The sequence below is a fragment of the Lupinus angustifolius genome, chromosome LG04, assembly GCF_001865875.1.
Source record: "Lupinus angustifolius cultivar Tanjil chromosome LG04, LupAngTanjil_v1.0, whole genome shotgun sequence".
Lineage (NCBI taxonomy): Eukaryota > Viridiplantae > Streptophyta > Magnoliopsida > Fabales > Fabaceae > Lupinus > Lupinus angustifolius.
In genome coordinates, this window is record NC_032012.1 from 8656236 (window position 1) to 8675564 (window position 19329).

General features: G+C 31.3%; 4 protein-coding genes across 6 annotated transcripts in view; 2 read left to right on the forward strand and 2 right to left on the reverse strand.

Annotated features, from left to right (window-relative positions):
- The window catches only part of LOC109345552 (swi5-dependent recombination DNA repair protein 1 homolog), a 30723-nt gene extending 29886 nt beyond the window's left edge, over window positions 1–837 (forward strand). Inside the window, exon 3 of one of the 2 annotated variants that reach the window (XM_019584624.1) lies at window positions 19–837. In XM_019584624.1, coding sequence (XP_019440169.1) covers window positions 19–765 — 747 coding nt within the window. In that variant the 3' untranslated portion in view covers window positions 766–837. The remainder of the gene's footprint in view (window positions 1–18) is intronic. The other variant, XM_019584623.1, reaches the window with a different exon arrangement.
- The window catches only part of LOC109345554, a 28300-nt gene extending 22450 nt beyond the window's left edge, over window positions 1–5850 (reverse strand). Inside the window, exons 1-2 of one of the 2 annotated variants that reach the window (XM_019584627.1) lie at window positions 5618–5849; window positions 4663–5554 (exon numbers count right to left, since the gene is read on the reverse strand). In XM_019584627.1, the coding sequence (XP_019440172.1) occupies window positions 4918–5554; window positions 5618–5748 (768 nt within the window). In that variant the 5' untranslated portion in view covers window positions 5749–5849 and the 3' untranslated portion in view covers window positions 4663–4917. Of the gene's footprint in view, window positions 1–4662; window positions 5555–5617 lie in introns of those variants that run through there. The other variant, XM_019584625.1, reaches the window with a different exon arrangement.
- LOC109344604 lies at window positions 7217–7975 on the forward strand. Its single transcript, XM_019583366.1, has one exon. The coding sequence runs from the start codon at window positions 7217–7219 to the stop codon at window positions 7973–7975; it is 759 nt and encodes a 252-aa protein (XP_019438911.1).
- On the reverse strand, window positions 11282–14883 carry LOC109345551 (ubiquitin-conjugating enzyme E2 32-like). Its single transcript, XM_019584622.1, has 5 exons — window positions 14718–14883; window positions 13507–13638; window positions 13296–13380; window positions 12104–12267; window positions 11282–12022 (listed from the first exon to the last, which is right to left on the reverse strand). The coding sequence occupies exons 1-5, from the start codon at window positions 14823–14825 to the stop codon at window positions 11591–11593; spliced, it is 921 nt and encodes a 306-aa protein (XP_019440167.1). The 5' UTR covers window positions 14826–14883; the 3' UTR covers window positions 11282–11590.

Genomic DNA, 19329 nt, shown 5'->3' on the forward strand with positions numbered 1-19329 from the left:
ATGTCCCATGACAAGCCATCAACAACAGAGACACCATCATCGTCACCAACAACAACACCATCAGCATCATCACCAACAACATCAGAAACAACAACACCACCAGCATCATCACCAACAACATCAGAAACAACAACACCATCATCATCACCAACATCATCACCAAGTGACCAATTCTCTGACACTCCATCCATGGATCCCCCTTCTGATTCACCAGCTCCAACACCAGATGGTGGTGCCTCTGGTTACTCTTCACCCTCCACTGTCTCTATCTCGGATTACCTCAAAGAAAAATATGGTGACCAATCAAAAGCTGAATATAACCCAGACCTTGAAAAGATATGTGGCCACACACACCAACCCGATGTGTGCCTTGCCACAATCTCACCCTTGATCAAGAACAAGAAGAAGTTTGATGTTGTTCGTATTCTTGAAGCTTCCATAAAAGTTTCGAAAGAAAACATTAAGGATATTGTAGAAAAGATTGAGAAGCAAGCTAAAGAGTCGGGTGAGAATGATGAATCACTGAATGAATGCAAGGAAAATTATAGTAAAGCTTTGGATAACCTTCACAAAGCATTGGAAGCAATTCGTGCTAAAAACTATGGGAAAGTAACTATCCTTCTAAGTGGTGCATTGGCTGATGTTTCAACTGCTGAAAGTAAGATTGTGGATATGCAATTATCTAATTTCAAGGTTGAACCCTTCAGTTTTGCTAGTGTTACTGCCAGCAATTGCCTCTCCATTGCTTCTTTGGTTCCCAACTAACCAATGTGTGCATACCCAACTTCCTTCAACACATGGTGGAGTTAAGCTTTGATCTATAGATCATTCATTCTTTAACAAGATATGATATATAACTATTGATTAATGTCCACTTTTTGTATTTTTCTTCTTCTTTTCATTTTTACTAAATACTAGAGTAGCATCCGTGAAATGCACGAGATGTTAAATAAGTCATTCATACTCATTGTAACAATAAGGATTGTTTCCATTGTTGAATTCAATAATGGATGTTATCCATATAAGCTTGTTCTATTATTGTGAAGTATCAAAATTATAATAAATCTATTGTAATTCAAGAGTATCAAATTAAATTTTACTTTATTTAATTTCTTGAGAATATTCACTTCAATAGTAAATAAGCACTTCAATTAAAATTAAAATTGATATTTTATCCACATTTTTATATATTGTTTGGAAGTTTCAAATTGTTTAATTTTTATATTATGGGTATTCGATTTCGTCCAATGCAAAACTTCATTGCCCTTATTATATTATTAATTTTGTCTAATTTTTTATTTGTAAAACTTGATAATTATGCTACAAATATATGGTAGAAGTTGTGTTCTTATTTTTAATTATTGATATGTCATTCTATCTCTCAATCAACTTAAAAGTTTAGATTTTTAATTTTTGGGGTGTGAAGGAACTTCTGTTCGGTATCAGTGGCCTAGGAACACCTAGAAGGGGGAGAGTTGAATAGGTGTAACGGTTATTAATCACCGCTTCTTGAACCAAAACTCAACTGTTGGAAACAACACAATTAATCGATTAACAATACGCGTTAATCGATTAACTAATGCACAAAATAGAATGATCAGATAGGCAGATTGCACAGTTATTTAAATACAATTGAACAGAGATAATACATATATTTTTACACACAAATAATAAGTATATGGCAGATCCAGAATATTAGTTGCAGATTCAATTTATAACAGCAAGAAACTTTAAAGAAGATTCAGAGAGAAAAAGAGTGCACAAAACGATTTTTATCCTGGTTCGTTTGTGGTCCACTAAAAACTACATCCAGACCTCTCATTCTGATCTAGGGAGATTTTCTTCTTCACAATATTGAGTTAAAGTATGAATACACAAACCAATTCAATTACAAGCACATATGATGCTTCTTTCTTGAAATCTAGGACCCCTAAATCCTTTGTTTGACTCTACCCTTCGCCTGAGAAAACATTTCTCACGAAACAGCCCTAGCCAAGATTCTTGTCCTCAAATCAAGACCTACTAGCCTTGGTGAAGAATCTTAATCTCTGTGGTGATACGACACCAAGAGATGATTGGTTCTAGAATGCAAGACGAGATTCTTGGAAAGGTTAATGGCACTCGTGTTGTCACACTTAATAAGGATCTATTCTAATATGAGCCCAAAGTCCTTGAGTTGCTGCTTCATCCAAAGGATTTGAGCGCAACACACGTCATGGACAATATATTCCGCTTCAGCGGTGGACAAAGTAACACACGATTGCTTTTTAGTATGCCATGCAACTAAGGAGCTGCCTAATAGGTGACAAGTCCCACTAGTGCTTTTACGATACAACTTACACCCAAAAAAGTTAAAATCGGAGTAACCTACCAAGGATAAAGTTACAATCTTACTTTATTTGACTATTTTACTGTTGGTGTGAATATTATTGAGAAATTAAATAAAAAATTCATCCTAAATCCAATTATTTTTTGAAAAATGCATGTATTTTAGAGTAATTAATATTTGATAAAATCAAACCAAACAATAATTAGGATTGAATTGCTATAAAAATTTACACATAGGTCATGAAAGTTAATATTAAAAATGTCCGTTGAATAAAATTCAATTATTCATATAATGAACATATTCAATGGATTATAGAAGTCATGGTTGGATGTATGCATTATAAATTTGACACCAATAAAATAATAAAATGATGTATAAATTAGTTGTGGATAACTTTCATTAACAAAATGAACTCTAAAAATACCCACTTACTATCGTGTCTTATACATTAAGAGTATAAATAACTTATTTAACACCTCATGTATTTCATGGGTGCTACTTTATTAAATTAGAAAAAAGAAAAGAAGAAAAAATAAAACAAGAGTTGTAAATCTCTTGTTAAAGAATGAATGATCTATAGATCAAAGCTTAACTCCACCATGTGTTGAAGGAAGTTGGGTATGCACACATTGGTTAGTTGGGAACCAAAGAAGCAATGGAGAGGCAATTGCTGGCAGTAACACTAGCAAAACTGAAGGGTTCAACCTTGAAATTAGATAATTGCATATCCACAATCTTACTTTCAGCAGTTGAAACATCAGCCAATGCACCACTTAGAAGGATAGTTACTTTCCCATAGTTTTTAGCACGAATTGCTTCCAATGCTTTGTGAAGGTTATCCAAAGCTTTACTATAATTTTCCTTGCATTCATTCAGTGATTCATCATTCTCACCCGACTCTTTAGCTTGCTTCTCAATCTTTTCTACAATATCCTTAATGTTTTCTTTCGAAACTTTTATGGAAGCTTCAAGAATACGAACAACATCAAACTTCTTCTTGTTCTTGATCAAGGGTGAGATTGTGGCAAGGCACACATCGGGTTGGTGTGTGTGGCCACATATCTTTTCAAGGTCTGGGTTGTATTCAGCTTTTGATTGGTCACCATATTTTTCTTTGAGGTAATCCGAGATAGAGACAGTGGAGGGTGAAGAGTAACCAGAGGCACCACCATCTGGTGTTGGAGCTGGTGAATCAGAAGGGGGATCCATGGATGGAGTGTCAGAGAATTGGTCACTTGGTGATGATGATGGTGTTGTTGTTTCTGATGTTGTTGGTGATGATGCTGGTGGTGTTGTTGTTTCTGATGTTGTTGGTGATGATGCTGGTGGTGTTGTTGTTTCTGATGTTGTTGGTGATGATGCTGCGTGAGAAATGTTTTCTCAGGCGAAGGGTAGAGTCAAACAAAGGATTTAGGGGTCCTAGATTTCAAGAAAGAAGCATCATATGTGCTTGTAATTGAATTGGTTTGTGTATTCATACTTTAACTCAATATTGTGAAGAAGAAAATCTCCCTAGATCAGAATGAGAGGTCTGGATGTAGTTTTTAGTGGACCACAAACGAACCAGGATAAAAATCGTTTTGTGCACTCTTTTTCTCTCTGAATCTTCTTTAAAGTTTCTTGCTGTTATAAATTGAATCTGCAACTAATATTCTGAATATTTGTTTACTGTCATATGCTTATTATTTGTGTGTAAAAATATATGTATTATCTCTGTTCAATTGTGTTTAAATAACTGTGCAATCTGCCTATCTGATCATTCTGTTTTGTGCATTAGTTAATCGATTAAGGCGTGTTGTTAATCGATTAATTGTGTTGTTTCCAACAGTTGAGTTTTGGTTCAAGAAGCGGTGATTAATAACCGTTACACCTATTCAACTCTCCCCCTTCTAGGTGTTCCTAGGCCACTGATACCGAACAGAAGTTCCTTCACACCCCAAAAATTAAAAATCTAAACTTTTAAGTTGATTGAGAGATAGAATGACATATCAATAATTAAAAATAAGAACACAACTTCTACCATATATTTGTAGCATAATTATCAAGTTTTACAAATAAAAAATTAGACAAAATTAATAATATAATAAGGGCAATGAAGTTTTGCATTGGACAAAATCGAATACCCATAATATAAAAATTAAACAATTTGAAACTTCCAAACAATATATAAAAATGTGGATAAAATATCAATTTTAATTTTAATTGAAGTGCTTATTTACTATTGAAGTGAATATTCTCAAGAAATTAAATAAAGTAAAATTTAATTTGATACTCTTGAATTACAATAGATTTATTATAATTTTGATACTTCACAATAATAGAACAAGCTTATATGGATAACATCCATTATTGAATTCAACAATGGAAACAATCCTTATTGTTACAATGAGTATGAATGACTTATTTAACATCTCGTGCATTTCACGGATGCTACTCTAGTATTTAGTAAAAATGAAAAGAAGAAGAAAAATACAAAAAGTGGACATTAATCAATAGTTATATATCATATCTTGTTAAAGAATGAATGATCTATAGATCAAAGCTTAACTCCACCATGTGTTGAAGGAAGTTGGGTATGCACACATTGGTTAGTTGGGAACCAAAGAAGCAATGGAGAGGCAATTGCTGGCAGTAACACTAGCAAAACTGAAGGGTTCAACCTTGAAATTAGATAATTGCATATCCACAATCTTACTTTCAGCAGTTGAAACATCAGCCAATGCACCACTTAGAAGGATAGTTACTTTCCCATAGTTTTTAGCACGAATTGCTTCCAATGCTTTGTGAAGGTTATCCAAAGCTTTACTATAATTTTCCTTGCATTCATTCAGTGATTCATCATTCTCACCCGACTCTTTAGCTTGCTTCTCAATCTTTTCTACAATATCCTTAATGTTTTCTTTCGAAACTTTTATGGAAGCTTCAAGAATACGAACAACATCAAACTTCTTCTTGTTCTTGATCAAGGGTGAGATTGTGGCAAGGCACACATCGGGTTGGTGTGTGTGGCCACATATCTTTTCAAGGTCTGGGTTATATTCAGCTTTTGATTGGTCACCATATTTTTCTTTGAGGTAATCCGAGATAGAGACAGTGGAGGGTGAAGAGTAACCAGAGGCACCACCATCTGGTGTTGGAGCTGGTGAATCAGAAGGGGGATCCATGGATGGAGTGTCAGAGAATTGGTCACTTGGTGATGATGTTGGTGATGATGATGGTGTTGTTGTTTCTGATGTTGTTGGTGATGATGCTGGTGGTGTTGTTGTTTCTGATGTTGTTGGTGATGATGCTGATGGTGTTGTTGTTGGTGACGATGATGGTGTCTCTGTTGTTGATGGCTTGTCATGGGACATGGATTTGCCAACTAGAGCAAAACATATGAGGATGATAGAGAACAAGGTTTGCTTGTTGATCTTCATTGTTGTTACTTGGGAATTAGGATGCAAGAGGAAAATGGATTATTGAGAATATTGTTTGTAAAGGAGAATTAAGCTTGAGAGATATGGTTTTAGGTTAATTGAGCATGAAAATATATAGGATGCCATAATGAATAATAACCACTTGTTTATGTTTCTATTTTTGGCATTGTTTTACGGAGTTTTGGGGATGACACAAATTCACATGGAATTCAAATTTGACCAATATGATCACCATACATTAATTCCTCCTTAAAAATGTCTTCTCCATGAGGTCCATTGATGTATGAAAAATACTTGTTTTACCATATATTCATAAACAAAAGGTCATTAATTACTCTCAAGTTAGTAGGCATTGTGTGTGACTAAGAGTGATCCAATAATAAAGACAAAAAAGCTTTTCATTATAACGAGTATATAGCACTACTCATTTTATGAAATTTATTGACATTTATTTATTATGTAAACTTACTCTTAATCTTGTTGGATAAATTAACAGAAAAAGCCACATCCCGTAAAAACAAGCCTCAAATTCATCTTAACCATTTTCTTATGTCACTTTTTAAAATTAACGTATGTCACTTAAACTTTGATATGCTTAACCTAATTTTTAACCTGGTTAAACTATAACATAGCTCTAAATTAAAATGTGTCATCATGCACACATTAAAAACAAGAAAAAACACATCATTACTCACACACTAAAACGGTTGTGAAACCATTACTAATTTCATTAATGTAATACACCACCACTCTAAACACAACCATCACACTTTTAGAAGTAAAACAGCCATTACTTACTCTAACTCCGTTCCTTCCATATCAATAATGATGCATCTATTTACTTAGAAGTTTAACCTATGAGTTCTAGATGCATGCTCTTAATATATGTTAAGGTTTTTATTCTACCACTATGACCTTGAAGATGACAATTTGTCAACTTTGATGTTGACTTCGTGCATGGCCCTTATTTTTTATTTATTCTAAATAAATAAAAATATATGAATATGTATCATTGCAAGTATTTAGAAATGAAAAAAGCATAGTAATTGCAAGTAATTAGAAATGAAAAAGAGGACATTAACTAATGCACAAACTTAACCATGTTATAAATGAGTAATGCCACACACTCCGGTCTCTATTATTGGATCACTCACACAAGGCACAAACCTTGTGTTGTGTATTAACTTTAGAGGGATCACATTTTATTTATGGAACTATAGTTAAAATAGTGCCATTCTCCATTAATAGAAGCTTTTTAAGGAGACATTATTACAAGTTTATTTTGAGGGGTAAATTGATGTCTACCCCCAAAACTCCGTGAAACAATGCTTAAATAGAAGCATAAACAAATGATTACTATTCATAATAGCATCCTATATATTTTCATGCAAAATTCACCCAAAACCAAATCTCCTTTCACAACATTCTCATTAATCAATTATCCCTTTGTCTTGCTTTCCAAGAAACAATGAAGTTCAATAATCAAACCTTATTCTCTACAATCCTCCTATGTTTTGTTCTACTTGGCAAATGTGTTGATGGCACGCCAAAACTATTAACACCATTATTCTCATCATCACCAACACCATCGGCATCGTCACCATTATCAAGTGAGAGCAAAAAAACAAAGGACTCGGATTCTTATTCCCCAAAGGGAAATGTCCAATTCTCAGACACTCCATCCACCGCGAACCCTCCTTTTAATGCACCAACTCCGACGAAATCTGATACTTTCTCATATTACAAAGGAAAATTTCGTGAGAATTCAAAAATCAAATACAACCCTGACCTTGAACAGATATGTGGCAAGACACACCACCCTGGCGTGTGTCTTGCCACAATCTCACCATTGCTCAAGAACAAGCAAGTTGATGTAGTGAATGTCCTTCAAAGTGCCATAGCAGTAGCCACACAAAATGTAAAGATGATAATATCCAAGATTGATAAGCAACCACGTGTGTCAAGTGAGGTTTCTGTTTCACTCACTGATTGCAAGGATCATTATAACAAAGCTTTGAGGAACCTTCAAAAAGCAATGAAAGCTATTCAAGTTAGAGATTTTGGTTCAGTCACTGCTATGCTTAGTGGTGCCTTGGCTGATGTTTCAAGTGCTGAGAGCAAGATTCAGGATGTGAAAACTTCAGGTTTCAATGCTTATAATTTCTATAGTCTTGTTAGTATTACTGCTAGCAATTGTCTCTCCATTGCATCTTTGATTCACAATTAAGGGAATGCGCATACGGATAAGGATTTGCTGTCCCAGACCCTGTCCCAGACTAATCATATTATGCTACGTTAGTTAAAAAAATTATATATTTATAACTTTATCAATTTTACTTCATTGTAATTGGTCAGGGATGTAGTTCGGGACAGCAGATCCCCATCCATGTGCATGCTTTATATATAGCCAAATTCTCTTTTATACAAGGGTGAAATAATTAAGACCATTGAGTCAAGAATAAGAAAATATTAGTTGGGTTAGGATATGAAGAGAGAAATGTGTACCATATTTGTATATTTATATTTTTTTCATTTATATTTAGCATCCATGAATTATGGGAGGTGTTATATGAGTCATTTATACTCTGAATGTATGAGACATTTTAGCAAGTAATTACTTTGTGATTGTAATTTATTAATTAAAGTTACCCATTTAGTATTGATTAATTTTTACCTGTTTTTTTACTGTTAATAAGGATCAAAGTTATGATTCATCTCACCTTTATTTTTACTAAGTGTTGACATGTACTGTCATGTATGTCAACCCGTTTTCCTATCGTTTGTAATGTATAGTTTGTATTTTATAAATTCAAATATAATTTTTTGCGCTAAATTTACGGTTGAATTTATTCAATTGGTCTAATATTCAATTTTTTAAATACACTTTTAAAATAAGAAGATAATAAGGATAAAATAAGAAAATAATATTATATGGTTTTTTAGTAAAAATAAAAAGATATTAAGGGCAAAATAGGAAAACACAAATTACACCATAATGAGTGATTATTTTGTGTTTTCCCTTAGAAGTATAGAAGTATAGATAAACCATAAAATACTATCTTCTAGCGATTAGTGCATACATCATATAATAAATTATATTGAGCTCCAATAAGAATTTAATTTAATTTGTCAGAAACATTGTGTTATCTTATATAATTTAAGTTAATTTTATATATCCATGAAACTTTTTCATATTAACTTTCACGACCTATGTTCAGTTTTTCAGTTATAACTATTTATTTTTGAATTGTGAATTATTTATATCCACTTTATAATTATTGTTTTATCTAAACTGTATAAAAAAAATTAAGACTACATATTTTTGAAATATTGTATTCGAAAATTAGATTTGTTTCATTTTCTAAAAATCTTTACAAATAATAGAATCAATAATTAAGTCAAAATTTAGTTTAATAAGTTTAATAGATAGAATTCATTTTTTGTCATATATTTTTTAATTACTCATATATAGATAATTTTAATATTTTTTACATCAGTATTTTCTAATATTGTGAAACCAGAGTCAGACATCAAACTGGAAGAAATTTTGTATTATATTTAAGTAGTTTAAATGGTTAAATAAGACAAGATAATTTCATATATAATTATAAATTACCTATAATACAAAATTTTATATAATTAATAATTATATATTAATTATATTGAAATAATATAACTTTATCTTTTTTGAATCGAGATAAAATAAAACAATAGAGTAGTATTGCACTTTTTTTCTAAGTTTTAAGTCAATCTTGTGATTTACTTTACGGGTTATTCTAGTTTAAATGTGTTTAATAAGATTGGACTGAAAATTTCTCCGGTTCAAAGTGATTCAACCCTCACATGGATGGATTTTACTAACTTGTGTTTTGTTGGTTGAGGAAAGAAATTGAGAAGAAAGAAACGTGTGAGTGATTATTAAGAAAAAAAAAGATATGAGAAAGATGATGAATTTTTATATTGTTTGGTATGAATGTAAGGAAAAAGAAAAGGAAGAAGAGAAAATGACATTTTCTTCTTTTTCTCTTTTATTTGGTTGGACAAAAAGTAAGAAAAGAAAAATGATGTATGTTCTAAAAGATAAAAACACCTTAAAATAAAAAAGAGCATTTGCTTAAAATAAATTATTTTCAAGTGTCATATTAGTCATTTCACACAATTCAACTTTCTTTACTCAACTTTCTCTCCATATTTGGTGAGAAGGAATTTTTGTGCCTCAAATCATTTATTGTCCACTTCTTCTCTCTTCACAACCAAATAGGTAAACACATATTTCTATACTATTTTTTTCTTTCATCTTCTTTCCTTTCTTTCTGTTAGAACCAAATGAAGGCTTAGTCTTTATTGAGCTTCACCCATTTTAAAATATGTTTGATATAATAGGCTAATCAAAAGCCTAGACCTTTATGACAATAATGATAAACTAGCCACAATAAATATAATTTGGAAGGGTTAAATGAATGGGAGGAAGAATATGTTAGTGTGAGCAATAGACTTAAGATGATTGATGTAAAAAGAAAGACGGGGATTGCTAATAAATATTTTGATTTACTCTTTATGATTTATTATATTTGCCTTCTACACAATATTATTAATATCACACTAGTTATCAAACTAGTCCGATTACTAATATGATGACATAACGATTTACCTAATATTTTTACTAAGTAAATTAAATAATTATGAAATTATATATATAATGTTAATATTCACGTTGAAAAACTAATAAAGAAAATGATTAGTATTTTTACTTATACCATTTATTAAAACAAAATGTGTAACTTTGTGGTATACTTTATTTTAGAAGTATACACAAAAGTAGTGATTATTTGTTTCATCATCCACAATATTTTGTAAAAAAATAAGTAATGTTAATAAAAAATTATAATTTTAAACGAAAACCAACTTGTATTATAAGTACAGTTTAATTAAAAATCAGTTAATATGGCCGATATAATTTAAATAAAAAACCAACCGTTGGTACAATACATTGACCATTGTTACTAATACATTGACCATTGTTACTAATACGATTTAAACAAAAAATCAGTTGGTCAGCTACTATATGTTTAAATGAAAATCAACCAATATGATCATTTTTAATCAATATAATTGTATAACAAATATAATTGTTGTATCATATCGTTATAAGGATCAATTTTACAATGTTTAAAATCTATGCACTGACAGTGTAAACTTTTTACACTGTCAGCACATCATCCACTATTGATTTATATTACTTTTGTTTGAAGTCAATGGTGTCTAACAAATCAATGATGAATAATTTGCTAACAGTATAAAAACACTTATACTGTCGATGTATATATATATTAAATCTATTTTATAATTCAACCGGAACAATTTTCACATCTATGCTTTTAGAAATTTAGGAAAACTAAAATAGTAATAAACAATAATAAGAATTATATAAACAGAATGAGCTATTGAGCCTAGCATAATGATGAGAACTTTTTGTCAATATAATTAGCATAAACAAAGTGTAATATACAAAAAGAAATAAGACTACATGCAATTAGATAGGAAAAGTGTACAAAAATATGTAAGTAAATTATTAATTCTTAAATCGCCATAGTTAGCATATGGCATTTGGTGAGGGGAGTAATCACATAACATGATAGAGAGGACCATGCTCATTGCTCACCACTCAGCTATTCAACGCTGTAGCACATTTACATTACCATAATTACAAATAGAGTATATAACATAAGTACAATGAAGTTAGCATATTACACTTCCTTAAGTTTTAATATCTTCATATTTCTATTCCCTGCATGTGGCTAAGATTTTTAACCTCTGAAGCCGACATCAACGATGAATACATCTAAGATCCATTGAAGAAAACTGCACCATATTCGGTAGATTTAATGAACTTCTTCAGCAAAAGGACCAGAATTGCAACAGTAAGTCCGACAGCTGCCAAAGTGAACAACCGATCATCGGGTTTTTGGACCCTTGTCGCGGGCTTTGGATTTTGAACTCTTGTCTCTGATGTTTGGAGCACCTGAGTCCTTGAAACAGTTGATTGAACCTCCCTTGGAGCTTCAACTCCTGAAGGATTAGCATTTGCAGGGACTTCTTGTTCTTCAACAATTCTGTCACCAGCTTGACGTAGAACCCCTTCTGCGGGTAAAGCCTCCAGATTACCTGAATTATCCTGGGCCTCAACCTCCTCATTTGGAGAGTGCTCTTCAGGAGCTTCTGTAGGGTTATCTTGAGGAGCAGAAGTTGCTTTGCTTAGCATATACTCGTGTATCTGAGATAACATTAGTACAATCAGCACAATATTTAACAGAAAACATGCAGGAGGAAAAACAAACAATGCGCAACAATTTACCTCATCGATTAGCCTTTGACGTTCCGGGGTTCCAAATTTGGGAGGTGTTTCACGAGATTTAATGGCCAGGGCACGCCTATCCTCTTCCTTGTAGTCCAGTGAGCCCAATGCACCATTTGGGTTGGTAGGCATGAACGCAATCAGTGCAACTAAAGCAGTCCTAACTGTCAAATGAAATTTACATTAAATTACATCAGAGCCTTTTACCATCAAAGGCAAGGACTGAAGCTTCAATGATTATCATTAGGTCCGGCAATGAACTGAAACAACTCTATCAGTTCGAAGTTCGAATCGTTATTTAGCTTGATAAATTTGGTTCATGAATCAAAAAGTTGAACTTCAGCTAAAAATTGAGTCAAGTACAGTTAGATTTGTTAGGTTCATGAGCTGACTCTCGATTATATACATATACGTGTACATGTGGGTAATATTTACATTTATACGTATTAAACAAAAATCAATATTCGAGCAGGCGAACTAAACCGATCAAATTGAAGTCAAACCGAATAGTTCGCGCACTCAAATCGAGTCGAGTTTGATCTGGAAAAATAGCTCATGTTGAACTCGAGGCGAGCCAATTCTTATCGCGCTAAACTGAGTTGAGCCCAAGTTCGACTTGGTTTGGCTCCTTTTCAGACCTAATTATCATTAGTTGTTATAAATGACAAGAGTCACTAGACATACACCGGGCTTGGACATAATGTTATAGGTAATGTAGTAAAGATCTACCGGAAAAAGGTTATGTATTATAGTAGAATGATGGGGGGAAACACAGATAAAAACCCATTCTAGTTGTATTTGTACAAATGTACAATGCAACAACTTAGTATGGTTGGTGTTACCTATTCTTTACTAACACAAAAAATACGAGATACCAAAAACAATGCAGATTATTAACAAAAGACATGAGAATCAACACAATGTTTCTATAAAGTGAAAGTCGGGTCCCAGTGCATAGCACAATCCCACTAGGAAACAATAATATTTGCAGAAAATTATAAAGGCCAGGGTCAATTCTTGCAGGCAATCTGCTTACTGCAAAGCAACAAAAAGTATTAAATAACAAATTTTAGTCTTAGGTATATGATTATATGTATATCCAAAATAGTCAATATCACAACCAAAAAGCAAAACAAGTCAGCAATTGCTGTGAGTAAAGACTCAAGACAGGAAGGAAAGGAATGTTACTTACCACTCCATGATGGTTGCCAATGCTCAGGGTGATGATTTGATATGCTCAAACAAATCTTGGTTTGGGTCTCGAAACGGCCATTAGGCTGACAATAAAAGGTTAAAATTGTAAGCATGAAGGTATTGAGTCTGTGTATAGTTCCAACATAAAACACAGTTCATGAATCAGATCACCCAAAAAGATATGCATATTAAAGGGAGCAATAACTTACTGTCAACAACATAAATGAAGGAGGTTTGAATGGATACTCTGCAGGCAATTGAATCCGTCCATGATATATACCACCCTCAAATTCAGTCTCACAAGGCCCTCTGATTGCAAATTGCCATTCAAATATATTTTCCTGAAATAAAACATGACACTGGAGTTCTTCAGGAAAGACTTATACAACTGTAAAAACAAAATGACACTGCTGGTTTCAATTGGATATACAAGCTATACATTGACACAGACAATTAGATAATCAAAACACAAAAATACAGACCAGGTGAGTAACACAACAGTCTTATACGAAATTGCGTAAATCCTTTAGATGAAAAACAAACAAATAGTGACAGAGGATGTAAAGAAAGACAAGTATAACAAGGAGCATCATGGAAATCATTCTTCCTTAACACCCTGTTCACTCAACAAGTGGGTAAAAAGTAAGGGAGGAGAAACATTATTAATATTACTTTATGAACTTCCAATCTGAAGCACAAAACTTAAGAGTTAAAAATACAAACACATAATTCAAGTATACATGAGTTCCAATGATTTCGCAAACATAGGTATGTGAGTCCTCATTTCCCTAAGTAAAAGGAAGAAACAACAATATGAATCTCTTTTACTCATGCTTGTTCCTAAATGACTGTCATAATAAAATGGGAAATTACTCATCACTCATGTTTCAGAAATTTTATCGACCTCCTTTGAAGTTTATGTTATAAGGAGTTTCAAGGTAGTGAGTGTATTGACAACATAAACCAATGATAGTAATAAAAACGTCAAGGAAGGTCAAGTATAACTTCTGAAACAAAACAAAATGTCAAATGTAACAAAGAATGTGAGTGTATAATTCTCCTAATAAAGACTACAACTAGAAGAAGTTAAATAAAAAAAGAAATAAAATTGACACCTATTCTTTCAAATTCAATTCATGAACTGAAGAAAATGTCCACAAGCAGTGACAATCTCGTAAAATGAATTTATCAAAATACCCATCATTTTTCACAATTCCACAACATTCACAAGCTCAATTAATCAAAATTTCAATTACATATATAAAGAAAAAAATTATATGAAATCAAGCAACGAGGTCAATGCTCAACAACAATGATTATCGAAATGAAACAAAGAAGATCATAGATCAAGCACCAAAAGTGAAAAACCCTAATATAAAATAAACGAAATTAAACGAAAAAAAGGAAAATAAAAAATGACCTCGAGAGGAAGGCTCATGAAATCATGGGAAGGGTTGGATTGCATCTCCTTAACCTCCTGGAGAATCCGTTTAACGGCGGGGTTCTTGAGATTGTACTTTTCCGCCATTGATTTGATATTGGTTTCTATACGAAGGTTCGTTGAATTGATTCAGATTTTGCAGAAAATGATATATATTTATATATATGTATTGAGACTATAGAGAACGATGACATTGACCCCACGACCGACACGTCATGTTATGCTACGCGTCTCTTCTTTATTGGATATCATAACCAGCGTTGAAGTTTAAATCTAGCAAGAAATAAATAAATTGAATGATAAATAATAGATTTAATAGTATAAAATTTTTACACTGCATACATGTTTTTCTTGTTTTTCATTAACATCTCTATTTTTTGCTTCATTTCAATCCTTTTAACTTAATAGTTTGTCTTAATTTGATGACAAAACATTGAAAACAATTAAAGAAAAGAAAAAATGTAATTTTTTCCTTAAAATGTAGTAGTTTTGTCCATTTGGACTAGAGGTGAGCATAGATTTGGTTAGGTCATGTAAGGTTTGTAGGGTCATTCTTTTTTAATATGAACCTGACCTTAGACCGAAACTAATCTAAATTCAAATATCAACTAAGACAATTTTTGAACCATAATTCAACTTTAAAAGTCTAATGAGATTAAATCATAAGTTTTAGAATTTATCAATGGATCTATATCTATGTATTTTGTATAACAAATGGTATCATTCACCTTATTAGTATCTAACTAACTTATCATTTTAAAATAGTTATTTCAATTGCTCTAAAAAATTGAATATTTAACAATCAGTCTCGGAGATGAAGTGTGACTTTATATCCTAAATCAACTCATGTAGATAACTAACTTGATTGAGGATTTGAGGTAAGAGGAAGTAGAGTTTTTTTCTTTGGTATTGGGCTAATGTTTGTGGTTATTGGGTATCTTGATCTCTCGGCCCAGTCAATGACAACCATGCAACAGAGAACCAAATAATGATAAACAACTCACAAAATCAATTTCCAATATTCACACAATATATACATTGAAACCATATCAATGTTAAAAGTATCTTTTATGACTTACATCTTCTATCTTCTAAATTTATTTGAATTTTGACAATTTATCTGACAAAATGACTTACATTGTAACAATCTATCAAACTATGCTATGGAAATGTGTGACTTGTGAAACTATCTCTAGTGTAATAGATTTATAAACAGATTCCAGCCAAACCTCAAAGAAGAGATATAAAAAAATTGAGATGAAAAGTTCCATCACTACAACTTAGTGATGAACGATTTTTCCAATGGAACCAAATTCGTCCTTATTTTCATCCATACATTGCTAATTAGAGACAGAAAGTTGTCCGTCTCTTAATTTGATTTTGTCCAGTGAATTTTAGAGGATATTAATTATAATATGATTTGATTTATGTTTCATATCATTTCAACATGTATATTATGATAATTTTATTTATAATTACATTCATCCCTTCTTATGAATTGGACGTCAAGTACATTTTAAATTGAGTGTAATATATATGTTATTAGTATAAAAATTTATACACAATCAATATATAATTCATCATTCAATTGTATTTTTTAAGTCAATAATAAAAAATATTAACAGTAGATAATACAGTAACAGTATATCAAACTCATATAATATGGAATTGTGGATGAATACATTTTTTTCTATTTTAAATAAAAAGATGTTAATAGCATTCACCTGGACCTGAGTACTGTCTTTTAGATAAATTTAGAGAACTGAAACACACACCAATATTAAAATCATTAAGAGATGTAGTCTTGGATATATTGTGATATATTGATTTGTTATCGTCAACTAGTAGATGTAGCAAGTAGCATGATAAGTGATAACCTTCAATAATGTGAGTGTCTATAAATATATATACTATAAACTATATAACAGCCACATTATTATTGTAAAATGCAAATGGCTTATCCTACAAGGAAGAAATTGTGATTGTAGCAGCAGCCACAATATTTTATAAATAAATGCAAATGTCCTCCGATATAGTATTATTAATACGTATCAGTTATCAAATTCAGTCAGGGTACATATATAATATATTAACATTAATATTGAAAAATCAATAAAAACTTAATATTTTTTATTTTCATTAAAAAAAACTGGTATGACCCTACAGTTCAATTGAAAATCGACCGATATGATCGGTTTTGGCCGGTTTTACTGGTTTTGGCCAGTTTTACTGGTTTTGACCAATATAATTACATAACCGATATAATTATTATACCATATTGATATCTGGACCAATTCACCGATCTATCAGTTGAATTGGTTGGTATGAAACAATTTTAACATTATTGAACGCCACATGCATTGATACTACAATGTGGGGCATGATTGGTTGTACATTTGATGTGAAGAATAAAATATGGAAACTAAAAGTGGTTTCATGGTTGACTTGAGAGTAATACACTAATACAGCAGCCTTAACTGAAAGTGGAATAGATGAAAAGGACCAGAGCCACCACCACCATTTTTTCCAAGTATGTGACAAAGATGGCAAATTTTCATGTCTTTGACAGAGATTGTTATTAATGTAAATATTATTAATAATACAACTGGTTAAATACTTGTTATGGAGAACTTTATCATTTATAATAATATTTCAGCTCAAGCAAGATTACATCCAATAAATGGAGGATGTGCATAATTTAAAAGAAAATAATATTACTTGTATCATATCCTCATCAAGAAAACAAATATAAAATGATAAAGTTTCTAAAGTATATATAATGTCATATGAAAATACTTTATTGGTAATAGTTAATTTATACATCTAAAAATTAATATGTGTTGGATCTGCGACCGATGAGCCTTCGACCACCGGGGAGTTCTATTGTTAGATAGGTATGGGAAGAGTGAAAAGTCATAAGTGGGACATCACGTCTTGAGTCAAAACTCTAAGACATTAGTTTCATGGACATTTCTTTTTTATAAACTCTTTCCCTACTTCTCATATATTTAATGTGAGACTTCACACTTGAATATACCCAACAAAATTTCTTATTTTTGGTGTTTGACATGTTCAAGTCACTTCTATTCATCCATGTAGCCGCCGGTGACCAGTTGCATCTTTTAAAAAAAATCCAACTGCATTGTAACGTTGCTACACACAAAAAAAAACTAGTTGATGAATAATATATTTTAATATTTATATATAATAAATACATCCTATCCAATTAAGTTTAGCATGAGTCCTTGGAAAGTAAAATCATCACCCCTTTTCAACAAAATTCAAACCATATACAAGATAAATTTTGTACAGTTCCATCCTTATAGTTTCAACTAAATTAAAATATTGATGGTTTATTAATGATTTGAAAGTTCAAGCTATATAATTATTTTAATTAATGATTCAGATATTACTGATTCAAACCATACAACAAATTTTCATATTTTTGGGTGAGTGATACAGTAATTTCTCATATACCACCAAAAGGTACGCGCGTATGGCATATCTTTAAGTTCATGCATTTAAGATGAGTTGATTTTTATAACTATTAACATCAAAATGGTGCAATACATTTTCATTCTTAAATGTATTCATGATTATTTTCTATTTGTTTATATTTTCCAACAACTTAATAATTCAAGTCAAAATCACTTTTAATTGTGCAATTCTATTTTCATTCTTAATTGACCCACAAATCTACTCCACATTTATATTTCTCTTTCTGTAACAAATTTTTTCCATTTCTTAATGTTGACTCGCAACTTTAAGAATGGTGTTTATTTAATTTACCGTTGCGAAATAAGAATAAGAATGACTTCTCTCCACTAGTAAACTTAGACGAAGAACATACTTATTTAATTAAGAACAACTTTTTGTTACCATTGTGGGTGCTCTAAGAAATACTATTTGTAGATATTTTTTATAAAGGAAAATTGTATTAAACCGAACAAGTATCCACCCAATATAAAAAATGGTCAACTTCACAATAGTAAAACTTATTATTATACAAAACTTTGAATTCTTACATCAATTTGTAAAATTAAATTTTTCTTTTTCATATTGAAAAGGTTTGTAACTTCCATTATTTATATGGGTGAAAGGACTAGTCTTCAACCTATAATTTTTTTAAAGTTAAATTAAAGTATGCCTATTTCGCATTCAATTCTAACCTACCCACTCTCTCCTCTCACCCTATGTTTTCATACATCTTTATTAATCACAAAAATGAGTTTTATATATTGTTGGTATGTTATTCATCACTTATATATTAATTATAATTGTTTTTTAAATAAAAAAATTTATTCGATAAATGTTAATATTTTATTATTGTTAGGATTTGAACCACACAACTTCCTTCACTCTATAACCATTAAGGTCCTTTATGGCTCTCACTTTTAAATAAATCAATATTTATGAATGATGACTAAAATATATGTTGGCATAAATTTTTTGACATTATCCTGTATATATATTAAACTCAGTCAAATATATTTTGTACATATTTGAGCATATCCATTTTATATTTTGTACATAATTGAGCATATCCATTTTCTTTTTATGAGTGTGAAAGCTTTAGAGACTAAATTTATAG